General features: G+C 36.4%; 1 protein-coding gene across 5 annotated transcripts in view; it reads right to left on the bottom strand.

The window, feature by feature from the left end:
- Positions 1-13764, bottom strand: part of pth1r (parathyroid hormone 1 receptor) — a 61880-nt gene that overhangs the window by 18590 nt on the left and 29526 nt on the right. For 3 of the 5 annotated variants that reach the window (XM_044220187.1, XM_044220183.1, XM_044220186.1), the window contains exons 2-3: positions 6616-6718; positions 79-189 (exon numbers count right to left, since the gene is read on the bottom strand). In XM_044220187.1, the coding sequence (XP_044076122.1) occupies positions 79-189; positions 6616-6718 (214 nt within the window). Of the gene's footprint in view, positions 1-78; positions 190-6615; positions 6719-7499; positions 7562-7801; positions 7936-8370; positions 8456-13060; positions 13326-13764 lie in introns of those variants that run through there. The other 2 variants (XM_044220184.1, XM_044220185.1) reach the window with 2 other exon arrangements.

Genomic DNA, 13764 nt, shown 5'->3' with positions numbered 1-13764 from the left:
AGCACCTGAGGCCTAGTGCTCTTTCACCAACTAAAAATGAGCTCCAGGGTTGCTCACTTTATTCCAGGCTAGTCTTACCTTTATGGTTGAAGTCATAGATATACTCTGGACAGGAGGTGGATACAAGCTTTCCTGGAGGCCCTTCAGGCCAACAAACAATGCCATCCCATTCTGGTGAGCAGAAACCATCTGCGGAGACAAAAAGCAGTGCTGACTTTTAAAAATAGAGCCGCAGAGTGCTCTTCTCCGTTGGTTTCAGCATTACATGGCTTATAGGCATTTACAAGAGCAGCCGTGCTGTATATTTTGAAGGAGTCAGCTGTCCTTTAAAAAGTGGGCCAGATACATGAAATTTACACAGTATGTAAATTAGCACTTCAGAGCAGCCGTGTAATTTGTGGTAAGTCTGACTGTAAATTAGACCTTTTTTGTTTTGTTGAAGGAAAACATGGGTCACCCAGAGAACAAACTCCCCATCTATTGTAATATAATTAAGATTCGTAATCATGGAATTCCCAGCATGCAGATAACAAGTTGTCCATTGAATCTAGTGTGTTCATTAAGGCTTGTTTGTTAGCTGCAGCAGATTTCCATAACTGCTACATTGTTGATAGCATTTTACTGTTTTTATGTTGTATGGAATTGGTTTCAGTATGGATCTCATTAAAAAGATTCCCTGCAACACTGGCTGCATTGTTGTATCCTAAGTGCTATGTTATATAGCTTATTTTCCTCTTTGTTTTATAAGGTTGTTTATTGACCTGCATCAAATTCATCTTAATTAGGATGGCAACTAACATCGATTTCCTTATTGATTCATCTTTAAATTATTTTTTCCAATTAATCGTTAATTGCTTGGTCTATGAAATGTCACAAAAAAAAAAAAAATTCCCATCTCACGTTCTTTAAATGTCTTGTTTTGTCTGATCAACAATCCAAAACCCTGAGATATTTAATTTGAAATAATATAAAACGAAGAATAACAGCAAATCTTCACATCTGAAAAGCTGCAAACAGAATATTTGCCATTTTTGCTTGGTTAAACTGTAACATTTGATCAATCAAAATTGTTGGCAATTAACTTTCTAGTAATTAATGAATTGATTCATCATCTAATTTTTTTCAGCTTTCAACTTAATTGTCGGGAAGCCCTGGTGGTCTAGGAGTAATTTTGCTATTGTCACTATCTTAATGAATAAACATTACCAGGAAAAGCAATTTTAAAAAAATCAACTATTATAACATCCTGTAATTACACTTCTCATTACAGGATTGGCTGATCGAATGAAACTTTCAATTAATTTTCAATTCAAGTTTCATGTTTTTGAGATTGTGGTGAGGAACATGTCAAAAGTTCTCCAGGAATCGTTATAACATAGACTTCTCAGTATTTTCCTCACTTTCTTGAGACTCCTACAAGGTTGCTGGCGGTGTGCTTTTCCTGAAGATCACAAAAACATCATCTATTTTCAGTGAACGCATTACGTACATGAGACTTTGTAATAATACATCTATACTTAGTTCAGACAAAGAACTGCAGGTTCAAGGGGAAAAAATGCCATTTCAAAGCGTAGAGCCCCTTAATTGTCAGCTAAACCGTGGACCTCAGCCTTCTGATAGTGGGAGCAAAGTCCCTTTCCCCACAGATTCCTGGCAAAAGCCTTCCTTATGGCTTGGCATTTATGTTGTATTATTGAAAACATCTGCCCCACTTTGACCACTAATAAGTAGCTAAGGATAAAACTAAAACTATCCTCTCTTTGCAGTAGATCCATTATTTTCTCATTCCTGTAATCAAACTTACAAAGAAACATCTGAAGCAGTGACGACATGCTTTTTATTTGACTGTCACTTGGAGAACAAAATTAAAGAGCAGACTGAGTGGAGCTGACTGATTTCCTACAGATCTCTGGTGGGAGAAAAACAGCGTTTAGTTTTGAAAATCACACTGACCACACATCGTTTGAGTAAAAGTAGAATTGCTGTTCACTTTTGTCATAGGTTTTATTACCATAGGACCACCTACTAACAGGCTTAAATCAAACACCAAACACACACATATATAATTTCCTGTACGTTTCTTTACCACGATTTATATATAAATGTGACTATGGGGGGACTTTGGTATTAGTGATGTCACTGGGGTTTTTAATAAGGTTTTCTTTGCCCCCAACTCATTTGATTCTGACCTGCAGATGTCAAAACACGTATAGCATTTTCTCATGATACATGCCACCTTTTATAATGATTGCTGATGTTATTCTACACCCAGACCACAAGCTTGAAGGCTGAGCTATTTTCACACTGCAAGGTCTGGGGCATTGAACCCACATCCCTCCACTGTACTCTCCAGGCAAACCTCAGTGTTTCCCTCAATGAAAACCTTGTCTCAGTCACGTAATGGAGACTTGTGTATTTAAAGCACAAATGAGAAATAAAAACAAATAGATAAAATGTTGAAATACAACCAAAACCATGGTTTTAGCCTCACACAGCGACCTAATCCTTTTCTCAATGAACCTAGAATTGCACGATCAATTCATTATTTAGAACAAGTCCTACATTTCACACTAGCATTTTAAAATAGTCATCACTCCACATCTCCTATAATAGCTCAGAAAACCACGAGTTTACAGTGCCAGAAAAAAACTCAGAGGGTGGTCAGGCTGGACACAGGCAAGATGAATACAGATGCAAAGCCAAAGTCCTCAAAAATGCACACTAGCTGCTATTCTCTGAGTTTACCTCAACCCACAGATTCAAGGTCACACCACAATACAGGATTTAAAAAATAATACGTTAAAAAAAAATACAAGATTGAATTCTGTCCAAATTCTAATGACCACTTTAAGGAAAACGCTTACATGGGTCACCAGAAAGCACAAGCAATGCTTTCCTTGAACTTCATCTCAAATCTCGACAGTCTCCTAAATTTTATTCAGCATCACAGACAAACCACAACCCAGATTTTAAATGATTTCCACATTACATAATTACAAACAAACAACCAGATGAGTTCAAATCGAGTTCAAATGAAGTAATAATAGTAATGAAGCAATTCATGTGCCATTAAGTAAAAAATATCTCAACTCAAGCATGATTAATGAGTACATATGTGCTTATCCAGGCATACACTACAACCGCAACGGTGAATCTTTTTTTCTCTTTATTAAGGTAATATGTTTATCTTAATTCTGTCAACTGTTGATGTGATTGAACACACATGTGCAACCTTCCAAAAGAGGTCAGAAAACAGCCACAGCATGCAGAATGAGTCACATCCGGTGTGTGCCAGCATCATCAGGTATGCAGGTCAGCTCTCATGTGCTGATGTTCTCCCAAAACACCACCTCAAGCCTTTCACAGAACCCCAGTCAGACATTCCTGATGGGCTTGTTAGAGTCCAGATTCAGTATCAACATCCTCCTTGATGTACAGGCAGAGAAATATGTCCATGAAAGAGTATATAGTGCACTGCATAAGGGCGGCAACTAACTATTATATATATTGTAGATTAGACTGTCACTTTTCTTTTTGATTAATCTATTGATTGTTTAGCCTATAAAAAGCCATCTCAAGTTCAAGGTGATGTCATAAATTGCTTGTTTTTTCCGACCAACAGTTCAAAACCCCAATTTATTAAATTTAATGCATTTTTTAAATCATGTGAAACAGAAAAAATGGCCACATACTCACATTTGAAAAGCTGGAAAAAGAGAATATTTGGCATTTTTCCTCGATAAAAGACTTAAACAATGAATCACTAAATTCAACTAATTGCTTAATTGAATAATTGTTCAAGCATTGCACTGCATGGAGAAATGGCAGCAATTACACTGACTCACATCTACAATTAAAAGAATTGCTCCTCATTTTGTGAAATATGCTTATTCACTTTCTTGCCAACAGTTAGATAAGAAGACTGATACCCCTCTCCTGTCTGTACAGTAAACTGAAACTGATACAGATTAAACAAACAACAGATAACAGATAACATGTTAAGTAGTCAGCTTTAGAGGTGCTGGTAGGTGGATTTTGTTACCTGAGAGTGGTATCAATCTTCTCATCTAACTCTCTGCAAGAAAGCAAATAAGTGTATTTCCCAAAAAACTATTCCTTTAAGTAATTAAGAAATTTCACATATGTGTCACTCATAATAAATCTGACCAAGACTGCACAAAATGTCTGATTTGGTTTGCCACAAAGTTTTAAAATTCTGACATTCAAATAAAATCTACCAACATGTAAATGAAAAGACAGCTGCTAATGTGTTTGGAGGTGGCTGGTGAAGTGTGACACCAGGCTTGCCAGTCACTACATGTCAGGATGGATTAGGCATGATGGTGGTCAGATGAGCAGCACAGACTCTCATCTGAGAGAGGCCTACTGTTTGACTGGCTGCTCTGCATTAGCATCTATGGCCATCCTGTTAAATATGCTTTGAGAAAAAGCACAGCGTTGTTATATAAGACCTGGACATCTTACGCAAGCTGCTGTTCGGCGCCTGCAGTTCTCAATAGTAGCAATTCTGTCATATTTTTTAAAATCCAATTTTGAGATTTGTGGACATTTATCAAAACCATGAAAAGTTGGGAAATACCACTCGGGGCAATGTAACTAGTGGGAACGAACAAAAGCTTTTGTGCTCTGAGCCTGGAAGTAAACATTTTTAATTATGTGTTTCATTTACAGTGGGTATCGTTTGGAGGGTTGAAGAATTCAATGCGACCACAATGCACTGGGGTTAAAGAGAAAATAATACGATTGGTTTGGCTGTGGAATCCAAAATCCTCCTCTGAACAATCAACTGGGAAAATGACAGTAACCACAATGGGATACAGTAGATGCTGGGGTCTGCTGGAAAATGGTGCTCTTCAGACACCCATAAATACACAAATACACCCCAGGATTAGCTTCGCTTTCAGTCCCAGCCTCCGGAAAGCCACAAGGAGGACAAAGGAAACAGAACAGCATTTTATAATGTAACCATCAACTTACAGTACACATTCAACTGCCTGGCAACTGCTCCAAAGAAAATAAGTATTTGATTTGAACGTATCAGCGAAAAGTAGGCAAAAACAGTCTCCAAAATCTTTATCTATCTTGAACTTTTTTAATGAAGCATCAAGGTGGTTCTCGTAGAGCACTGAAGTGAGCACAACATCAGCTGATTAGTATAAACTCTTATAATCAACAATCACATTCAAACAAGTCACCAATCATGTTCAATCAAGACATCATCATGTGATCATCATGGTTCTGCTGTTTACTCACACAGTTCCTGGAAAACTTTACTTTTTGTGTTGATTGATTTCTTCCTCTATCAGTACAGATTTTTCCTGGTACTCCTCCTACGTCTGATGGCATCCCCTGCCTTGCACATTATGTGTATTTCAAATCTGTGTCCATGAGGTTCTCTTCTGTTTAGCCCCTGGGGGATTTATTGCACTCTCCATTGAACCTTTCGCTCTAGCTGTAATTCACTGGGGACCTCCCTCAATAGCTCAGCCTATTCTGACAAATTAAACCATTTTGCTGCAATAAATGGCTCTGCCTCCTTTGATATAAGCAACTCTGACAGAAATCTTTTAATAGCAACTCTGTGCAGGTAGTGGAAAATCACACTATTGGAAGGCTGATGAAGTGGGCCATCACATACATTACATAACACATAATTAGTTTCCTTCAGTGTTGCTAAACTAGGCATTTTGGTCGATATAAACAAACCATGATGGACAGGTGTGGGATCAATTTTATCTGCTATCTATCCAACACACTCATTTAATTGGGGGATTTGCATTACAAACATCAACACTGTAATCCCTTTGTCATTCTACTGACAAAAATCACAATCTGGTTAAAGGAGCAAACGATGGACCAAAAGCTACCAGCTCTTAAGCGACCACAGATGTCCTTGCAGCAAAAAAATCTGATCCGTGGCAAAAAAGACATCCCACAATAGGATTAAGTATCTGTGATATTTTCTCACATTCTTGGTGTTCTTTAGCCATGCTAGCGGCATGGCTGCAATTGGTTCACTACTTTCATCCAGACTGAAATATCTAAACAATTATTGCATGGTTTGCCATTTTTTACAGACATTCATGGCCCCTTGAGGATGAATTCTACTGACATTAGTGATTCTCTGACTTTTCCCACTAGCACCATCTTGAAGTTGACGTTTTGAGATTTTGAGTAAAATGTCTCAACAGCTATTGACTGGATTGTTGTGAAATTTGGTACAGACATTCAAGTCTCCCTGAATATTAATTGTAATAACTTTGGGAATCCCCTGACTTTTCCTCTAGTGCCATCATCAGGTCAAAATTGTAACTTGTCCAGTGCTTTTGTTTATGACCAAATACCTGCAAAACTAATGACATTTTCATCAGCCTCAGCTGTACTTTATGTTCAGTGCTAATAAGCAAATGTTAGCATGCTAACATGCTTAGCAAAAATGTTGAACATGGTTAATATTACACCTGCTAAATCAGCATGTTAGCTTTGTCATTGTGAACAAGTCAGCATGCTGGCATTAGAATTTAGCTCAAAGTAGCGCTGTGCCTAAGCACTGTTAGCATGGCTGTAGACTCTTATTCTTGTTTCTTTACTCACCAGGAATCTTGTGCTTTGACTTGATGTTCCCCTCACACTTCAGTTTGGCTCTGAACAACAGGCCTATCTGTTCCTCTTTCGTCAGCACATCATCTGCGTAAATCTGCAAAAATAGACAATGACATTGAAGTTAATAAAGGGAAATATTGAAGTGTAAATGGCAGTGATGTGCAGGATGCACATTGTAAACCCAAAGATCCATCAATAAACAACATCATTAAACAATATGACCATTTTTGATCTGTCTGAAGAGGCAAATTCTAAAAGACAGTGTGCTGAACATTTGTGGTCCCATCTGGATCTGAAGCAAAGGTTCTGATTTTGTTCTTGGAGTAAAGAAATTACATGAAATGCATCAGTTGGCTCCCAGATAGCAAAAAATGATTGAATCAACAGTGAAATATTGTCAGGCAGAAGTATTGAATCTACATTGATGCCTGACATTGACACCAAATTGAAAGCACTCATTATGCTTAACGTTGCATAAATGTCAGATTTTCAATAATGACTCACACTGAATAAACACTGATACACCCATTATATAAAAGGGTGCCTGGGATTTAATTTCAGTTGATTTTGATATATTGAAACAATGTTACAGTAAGTAATTACAAGAAACCAGACCTTTTCAAGACATTTTCTTTATTTAGACATTTGTACATGCTATTGTTCTCTACATGTAAATAAAGTACAAGAAATGTTTGCTTTCAATAAAAGAAAAAAATAAATTAGCTAACTCATAAACATTTCCAAAAAAGTGAATGACGTAGGATCAATCTAAATTTAGATGTTTACTGACAAAATTATTAAATGTGCAATATTTATGAAACTATACTTACAGATCAAATATATAAAGTGAAATAAAATATAAAGACACAGCATACCTTGGAAATTAAACAGTGAGTCAAATACTTGTAGATAAAGGCCTCTTTCGTCAGCACATCATCTGTGTAAATGACCGTTTTGTCAGTATTCAAAACAAGAAATCAGAGAATACTGTTCCATTTTTTGATGATCAACACATAGGTCACAGTATGCATTAACAGTATGAACTATGTTCTTCTTGCAAACAAACTGGAGACCAGATTAAATAAAACCAAATATAATTATCTTATAATTTATCTTAATGGGGCTAAAAGGGGTATTAAATGCATATTAACCATAGTTTATTGTGGCACAAACTCACATAACATGCAGTTTTTCATTACTGTCTCCTTGAAGGACCTCTTGTCTTGTATACCAATTGCATTCCCTCCTGCAGCTGACAGTACACTATTTGTAGTGGTGGAAGTTTTCTGTAGAACACCTTGGAAGTCTAACCTTGACAGATTGGAGAGAGAGAGAGTGGTTGGTTGGAGTGACTAAGAGGGTGGACAGAAAGTAACAACAATATGTAATGCACTTAGAGTGCAGTTGTTGTATTCGACTGAATCTTAATGTACATTATGTGCTTACAGTGTAATACAATCCCATAAAACAAATCAACAACAATGGCCTCAAAAATTACCATAGAGCCAATTTTGACACAGTGACTCTGACAGACTAGTACTTTCCCCCAAGTATCGCCTGACTGAAAATGAGACCCTATTTTAACATCAGACATGCTAAAAACTAACATTAGCCAAATACTAGCTGACATTACTGAGTAAACTAGCCTAGCCTTACAACTATTACAATCAATGGACCAATTTGCCAAGACAATAATGCAGCTATGAGTTGTCTGGCATTTTCCTTAGTTAAAAGATTAAAACTTACCTCCTTCTGCACAGGCTGGTGAGAGATGATGAGAACGTTGGGCAGTTGCAGAAGTTGAATATAGCATTGTTTCTTTGCCATTTCCCTCAAAAAAAAAACAACTTTTAGATGTTTTCCTAATTGCATATAAATTATTTAGTTTTCTTTGTCATTATAAACCAAACAAGTTGCATACATCACAAAGAAGTGCTTTATTTAAAATAAATGTGTTACACACACCACTAAAATGGTTGCTCCCAAGTCCTCATTTAATTTAAAATATTTTTGGCGGGAAAGTTGATAGGCACATTGAGACAATATTGATTAAATGTTAGTATTTCAATGTTGAAACCATGACCCAAACACAATGTTGATTCGATTAAACTTTTACAACATTTAAACTGTGTCTGCTGTATAAATGTGATAAAATATTCTTTTCAACCTCAACCATATACCATCCTTTCTGACCATAGTCTCTATACTGACCATAACTCAATGTTGAATTAAAAACTTTTGCTATCTCCATACATGATTTCCTCTTCACAGCTGCTTCACAACCCTCTAACCACTGCTCTCTGAATCCCTGGCCATAGTGCTGTGGACACCACGTTCTTCTGTGAAATGTTCCTCAAAATGTAAACTACTGACATTTTCTCAAATGGAATACGAGTGAAAGGAACAGGGTGGCCTGGATGACAGCCTGTTCTGTATCTGGAAGGTCAGATTTGATTGTACTTTTACTGCAACAATCCACCCGTCAAAATGTTCATGAGCAAAGTGGTATATTTATTTCTGTCTTAAAGGGATAGTTCGGGTTTTTTGAAGTGGGGCTATGCAAAGTACTTAGCCATAGTCAGTGTATTACCTGCTGGCATTATACAGTGCATGGCCAAGTTGCGCTTATGCGTAGGAATATGGAAGTTCTAAGTTGAGAAAATGTATTTCTAAAGGAAATGACTGTCTGACAGCAAGGTAAAGCGCTGGAAATATTCATAATATAGCGTATGCTTAAACTGATATTGCTTTTTTTGGTGGGCCTTGTTTTATGTGGCTAAAATACGTTTTGTTGCTGACCTTGTCCCCAGCAGTAGGTTGCTTAGCTTCTGTGCTGGTACAACTCTCTGCTTTCCCAAACTGGAGGCTACACTGACTATGGTTAAGTATTTCATACAGCCCCACTTCAAAAAAACCCAAACTATCCCTTTAACAGTCATGAAGCAAAAAAATGTTGTAAAAGACTGTTTTTCCTTGACTAAACAGTATCACTTTCACTTGTTGTTTATACTCCCAATTTATATTCCTGTGGTTATATCCACTATGTGATCACTAAACTGACATGACAAAGTTATAACACGGACAAAAACGACATTTTATTTCCCAACATTTTCTTAAACCTTATATTTTCACAGCTTTTGAACATTGTGTTTGAGAGTGGCGTGGTACCTCAGGTGTGGTTTTCCAGTCAAGGAAACATTTTCCATTCTAATAGGTCATAGTGACTGGCTCACTGTTTGCCCGTGGATCACTTTTGAGCAATGACAAATGTGACTGTATTGAAAATGACCACATTCATTTTTAACAGAGCGTGACAAGAAAAGTGGAAATGAAAACATAGAAATTCAAGCCCAGTGCTAAAACTAAAGCATAGATCAGCGCACAAATCACAGGATTTTCTACTCTGTCATATAGGGGTTTTCATGGTGCTTTGAGCCATACTGCACCAAAATGCAATATATATCCACACAATGAAAGACAAGCTAACGTGTATACCATACAGTGTGCCTAAGGTAAGGCTAAAAAAACTCCCAGTCTTGTTTTTTTGGTTCAGTGATGCAGAGCAAACAGTGCAAATTAAAGACAGACGTTTGCTCAGAGCAGCTGACTCCCTGGCTGCAGTTGCAGTTGTCACTTTCAGACACAAATTACATGTCTGCATGTAAAGAAATCAAATTCTGCTCTGACTTCTATCAAAACAAGAAGTGGGCATGTTTACATGGTGATGGAAAAATCATTTGCCAAGAGGCAGTTTAGTCACAACATGCAGAGAAGAAAAGAAATGAAAAGAGACAGCGAGTGAAGAGGTTAAATGCATACACAGATACCAATAATTGCACTTCTAAAAAATGTATTATGTACTTCCATTTTCAGGTTCGATTTTTATAATTTGATATATGACATAAATTAAAATGCAAGATTGAAACTTAGCTTCTGCTCCAGCTCATAAAAAGCAAAGGCAGTGTGGAGATAATCTTAGGATATTCTTATTATACTATAATTATTATGTTCTGTCCTGTCTGTACAAACTACAATTTGATGCTACTGTCCATGTCTCCCTTGTGAGTTTTTAATCTGGCCAACATAATTTATTTGTTAAATATGCACGTCAGATGTTGCTTACTAGGGACAAACTAGCATTTGAGAGTGACAATAAACTAAGAGAACTTTTGAAAAAGCAGATGATTGCATTCTAATGTTTGTGTTTAGGCATCTAGTGTTAAATTCTACAGTACATAATTGTTAGTGCAGACATTAACTCTACATTGCTTTCGGTTTCTCACTATAAAATATGCAGTTGTGCATGAAGTATTCTGGTCTTAATAGTTAAGTAAATACATCGATGTAAGAATAATCTATTACAGTAAAAGTCCTGCATTCAAAAGCTTACTTAAGAATACAAAAGTATTATCAGTACAATGTACAAGTACTCATAGTGTAAGCAGCATTTTAATCTTATAGCTGGTTGAGGTGGTGCTAATTTTAACAACTTTATTTACTGTAAATGTAGTGGAGTAAAAAGTACAATATGTCCCTCTTAAATGCAATGCAAAGTATAATGCATTAGTTAATGGAAATTTTCAAGTACAAGTACCTTTAATTTGTATTTACAGTAACTACAGTACTTGAGTAAATGTACTCATGCAATTACTATGGCAGAAGTACTGCATGCTGAGCAGTATCTATAGTTCTGCTGAGAACTAACTATTGCAGCAAAGCAAAGTTTTGATATCTTCTATTCTTTTTAAGCCCTCTCATGGTGCCTGTTTATAATCTTAAATAAGCAGCTGAGGAACTTCTAAATCTGCACGCTGAGACAAGGAGTTATTTGGGAACAAAGACATGCATACATTGTCTCTGATGCAAGTGCGTAATATCGTGAGCTTAAAATGAAACTGTAAATACCAAGCTGTCGTGGATTTGCTGCACACAAAACCATAATACCTCAATCCATCAATATTTTCACTACTTTCAGCCCTGAAATAAGGATGTCCAGTCTGAGAGCTGAATAAGGTTACAGAATGAAGACGTTTATGGCTTTGCACAGCAAACAACCACAGATGGAACAACATTTGACCGCAGGCGAACAAGGATAGATACTACCTGTTTACTGTACTAACTATGCCAATATAGAATATTCCACTGAATGCTCCTGAGACATTAACACTATTTTCATCTAAATAACTGGCTGGTGTTACTTTAGGTGAAAGCTCAACAAACAGGAAACCAGAAACAGTGAATCTGGATGGTAACTCCTCAAAAAAGACAAGTGTCATTATCATCACTGTATAGTACAGTATAGTATCAGTGGTTCTGCAATTTTGTTGTTTGAATTGAAATTAACAAGCTCTTAATTTATGTTATGTATCTACTTTATTTTATATGTTAAATTTTTTTTGTCATCAGGGTTTTTTTAAACTTAAGTCAAACAATTCAGAGTGGAGTGAAATGTCAGCCAGTTTACTACACTTTGATATCACAGGGTGCACATCAGTTACAGTTTGCTTTTTTCAGCTTTTTTTCTACAAATGTGGTAAGTGAAGCTGCTGTTCCAACACATTAAGAACAACTATCTTAACCTTTACAGCGCAGTTTGAGCCCCTGTGAAACATTAAACTAAAATAAGACATGGAGTTTCAGGGGTTTATTTTCTTTCTCAAAAACTAGGGAAATGTCTCCTTCATCTGGAGACTCCTGCTCGCAGGGATGTAGAAGAGTATCATTTACCATTTTAAGAAGAGAATCCTGGGTAATAAGTGTGCCTCCTGATTATTTCTGAAAACTATTCCTCCTCCACTGGCCAGAGTCCAAACCTCCAAAGTAAACACAACTCTCACAGGGAGAAACATGGACATTCTTATTTACTGCATTTCATTTAAAACACAGTCATCTTTTTATTAAATGCTTTTGAGTGTGTGCCAAAATGAAAATTAGAAAAATACACACCATATAAATATGTGTGTTTTCATCACTGGTCGCTAGAATACAAACTCCACTTGAATAAACCACAAGTTTCTATTTGTCTTCGCAAACTGCAGCTTGATGACTTAAACTGCAGCTCTCTGCAAGGATATAAGACCAATATTGAGAGAACTGTATTTAGGTTGGTGTGTCAAGACAGTGTTGAACCACTATGACTAAATACTGACACTATATAGTATGAGAGTGAAGGCACATTTACAGTTTAGTTTTAGTTTTCTAATTCCAGCGTTTGGTTACTGAATTATTTTAGTAACTTAATGCTAAGCTATACTTAGTTATACAAGTTGAGTTTGTCTGGTGCCACAAATTAATATATTCGGTGTTCATTTATTGATTTTTGAATGTTTTGTAGCAAAAGGAAAAAAATCTAAAAAAATCTTGCTTGAAAAATGGAGTCATGTGGATAGACGCGATGCATACATTGAGTGGAGACACTGGGTTTCCGGTACATTACCAACAGTCTTGATTGTGGACAGCCTTGCGCTTTTTCTTGTTTTTTTTCAAAAAAGTTGTGGTTGACCAAAGTCATTTCCTGAAATGCCCTACAGTGAATAAGAGAGTCAAATGCTGGAGCTTGTGAGGTAGACTTTCATTAGAAAGCACAAAACAAAAAACTTGAGGATCCAAAAAGTTTAATGAACCGCAAAGACACCACCGAGTTCAATGGAGTGTAATTATCTACAATAAGTCAACAATGGATTGCGAGTCAAAGTACAAAGTACAGCCCAATGATCTCATTAGTAGCAGAGAGTTGTGTATTTCTGAGCAAAAGGCTGATGCTTCAAAGGGCTGTGACCTTTGCACTAAAAGAAAAAGTTCTCTACCAGGATTAACACCTTTTATTTACAGTAAGAATGGCTAGGTGATGCAGATTTTTAAAATCACAAACAGCATATTTCCACATTTCCACACTGAGAAAATGCATCTTGATGAACAAATTGTTAGAGTAGATTGCTTACAAATATATTTACAATAGTTTAATAATTGAAAAGATAAAGATGAATAAATTAATGTAAAGACTGGAGATTTAAGGACTGCACTGTTTAGTTTTTTTTTTTTTTACCATTACATGGCATCAAAACCCAATCTTTTAATCACACTAACTGATTGATTCATGACAATGCTATACGAATGAATTACTATATACAATATTTCTGA

The sequence above is a fragment of the Siniperca chuatsi genome, linkage group LG13 (assembly GCF_020085105.1).
Source record: "Siniperca chuatsi isolate FFG_IHB_CAS linkage group LG13, ASM2008510v1, whole genome shotgun sequence".
Classification (NCBI taxonomy): domain Eukaryota; kingdom Metazoa; phylum Chordata; class Actinopteri; order Centrarchiformes; family Sinipercidae; genus Siniperca; species Siniperca chuatsi.
This window is presented reverse-complemented; position numbering and strand designations above follow the sequence as displayed.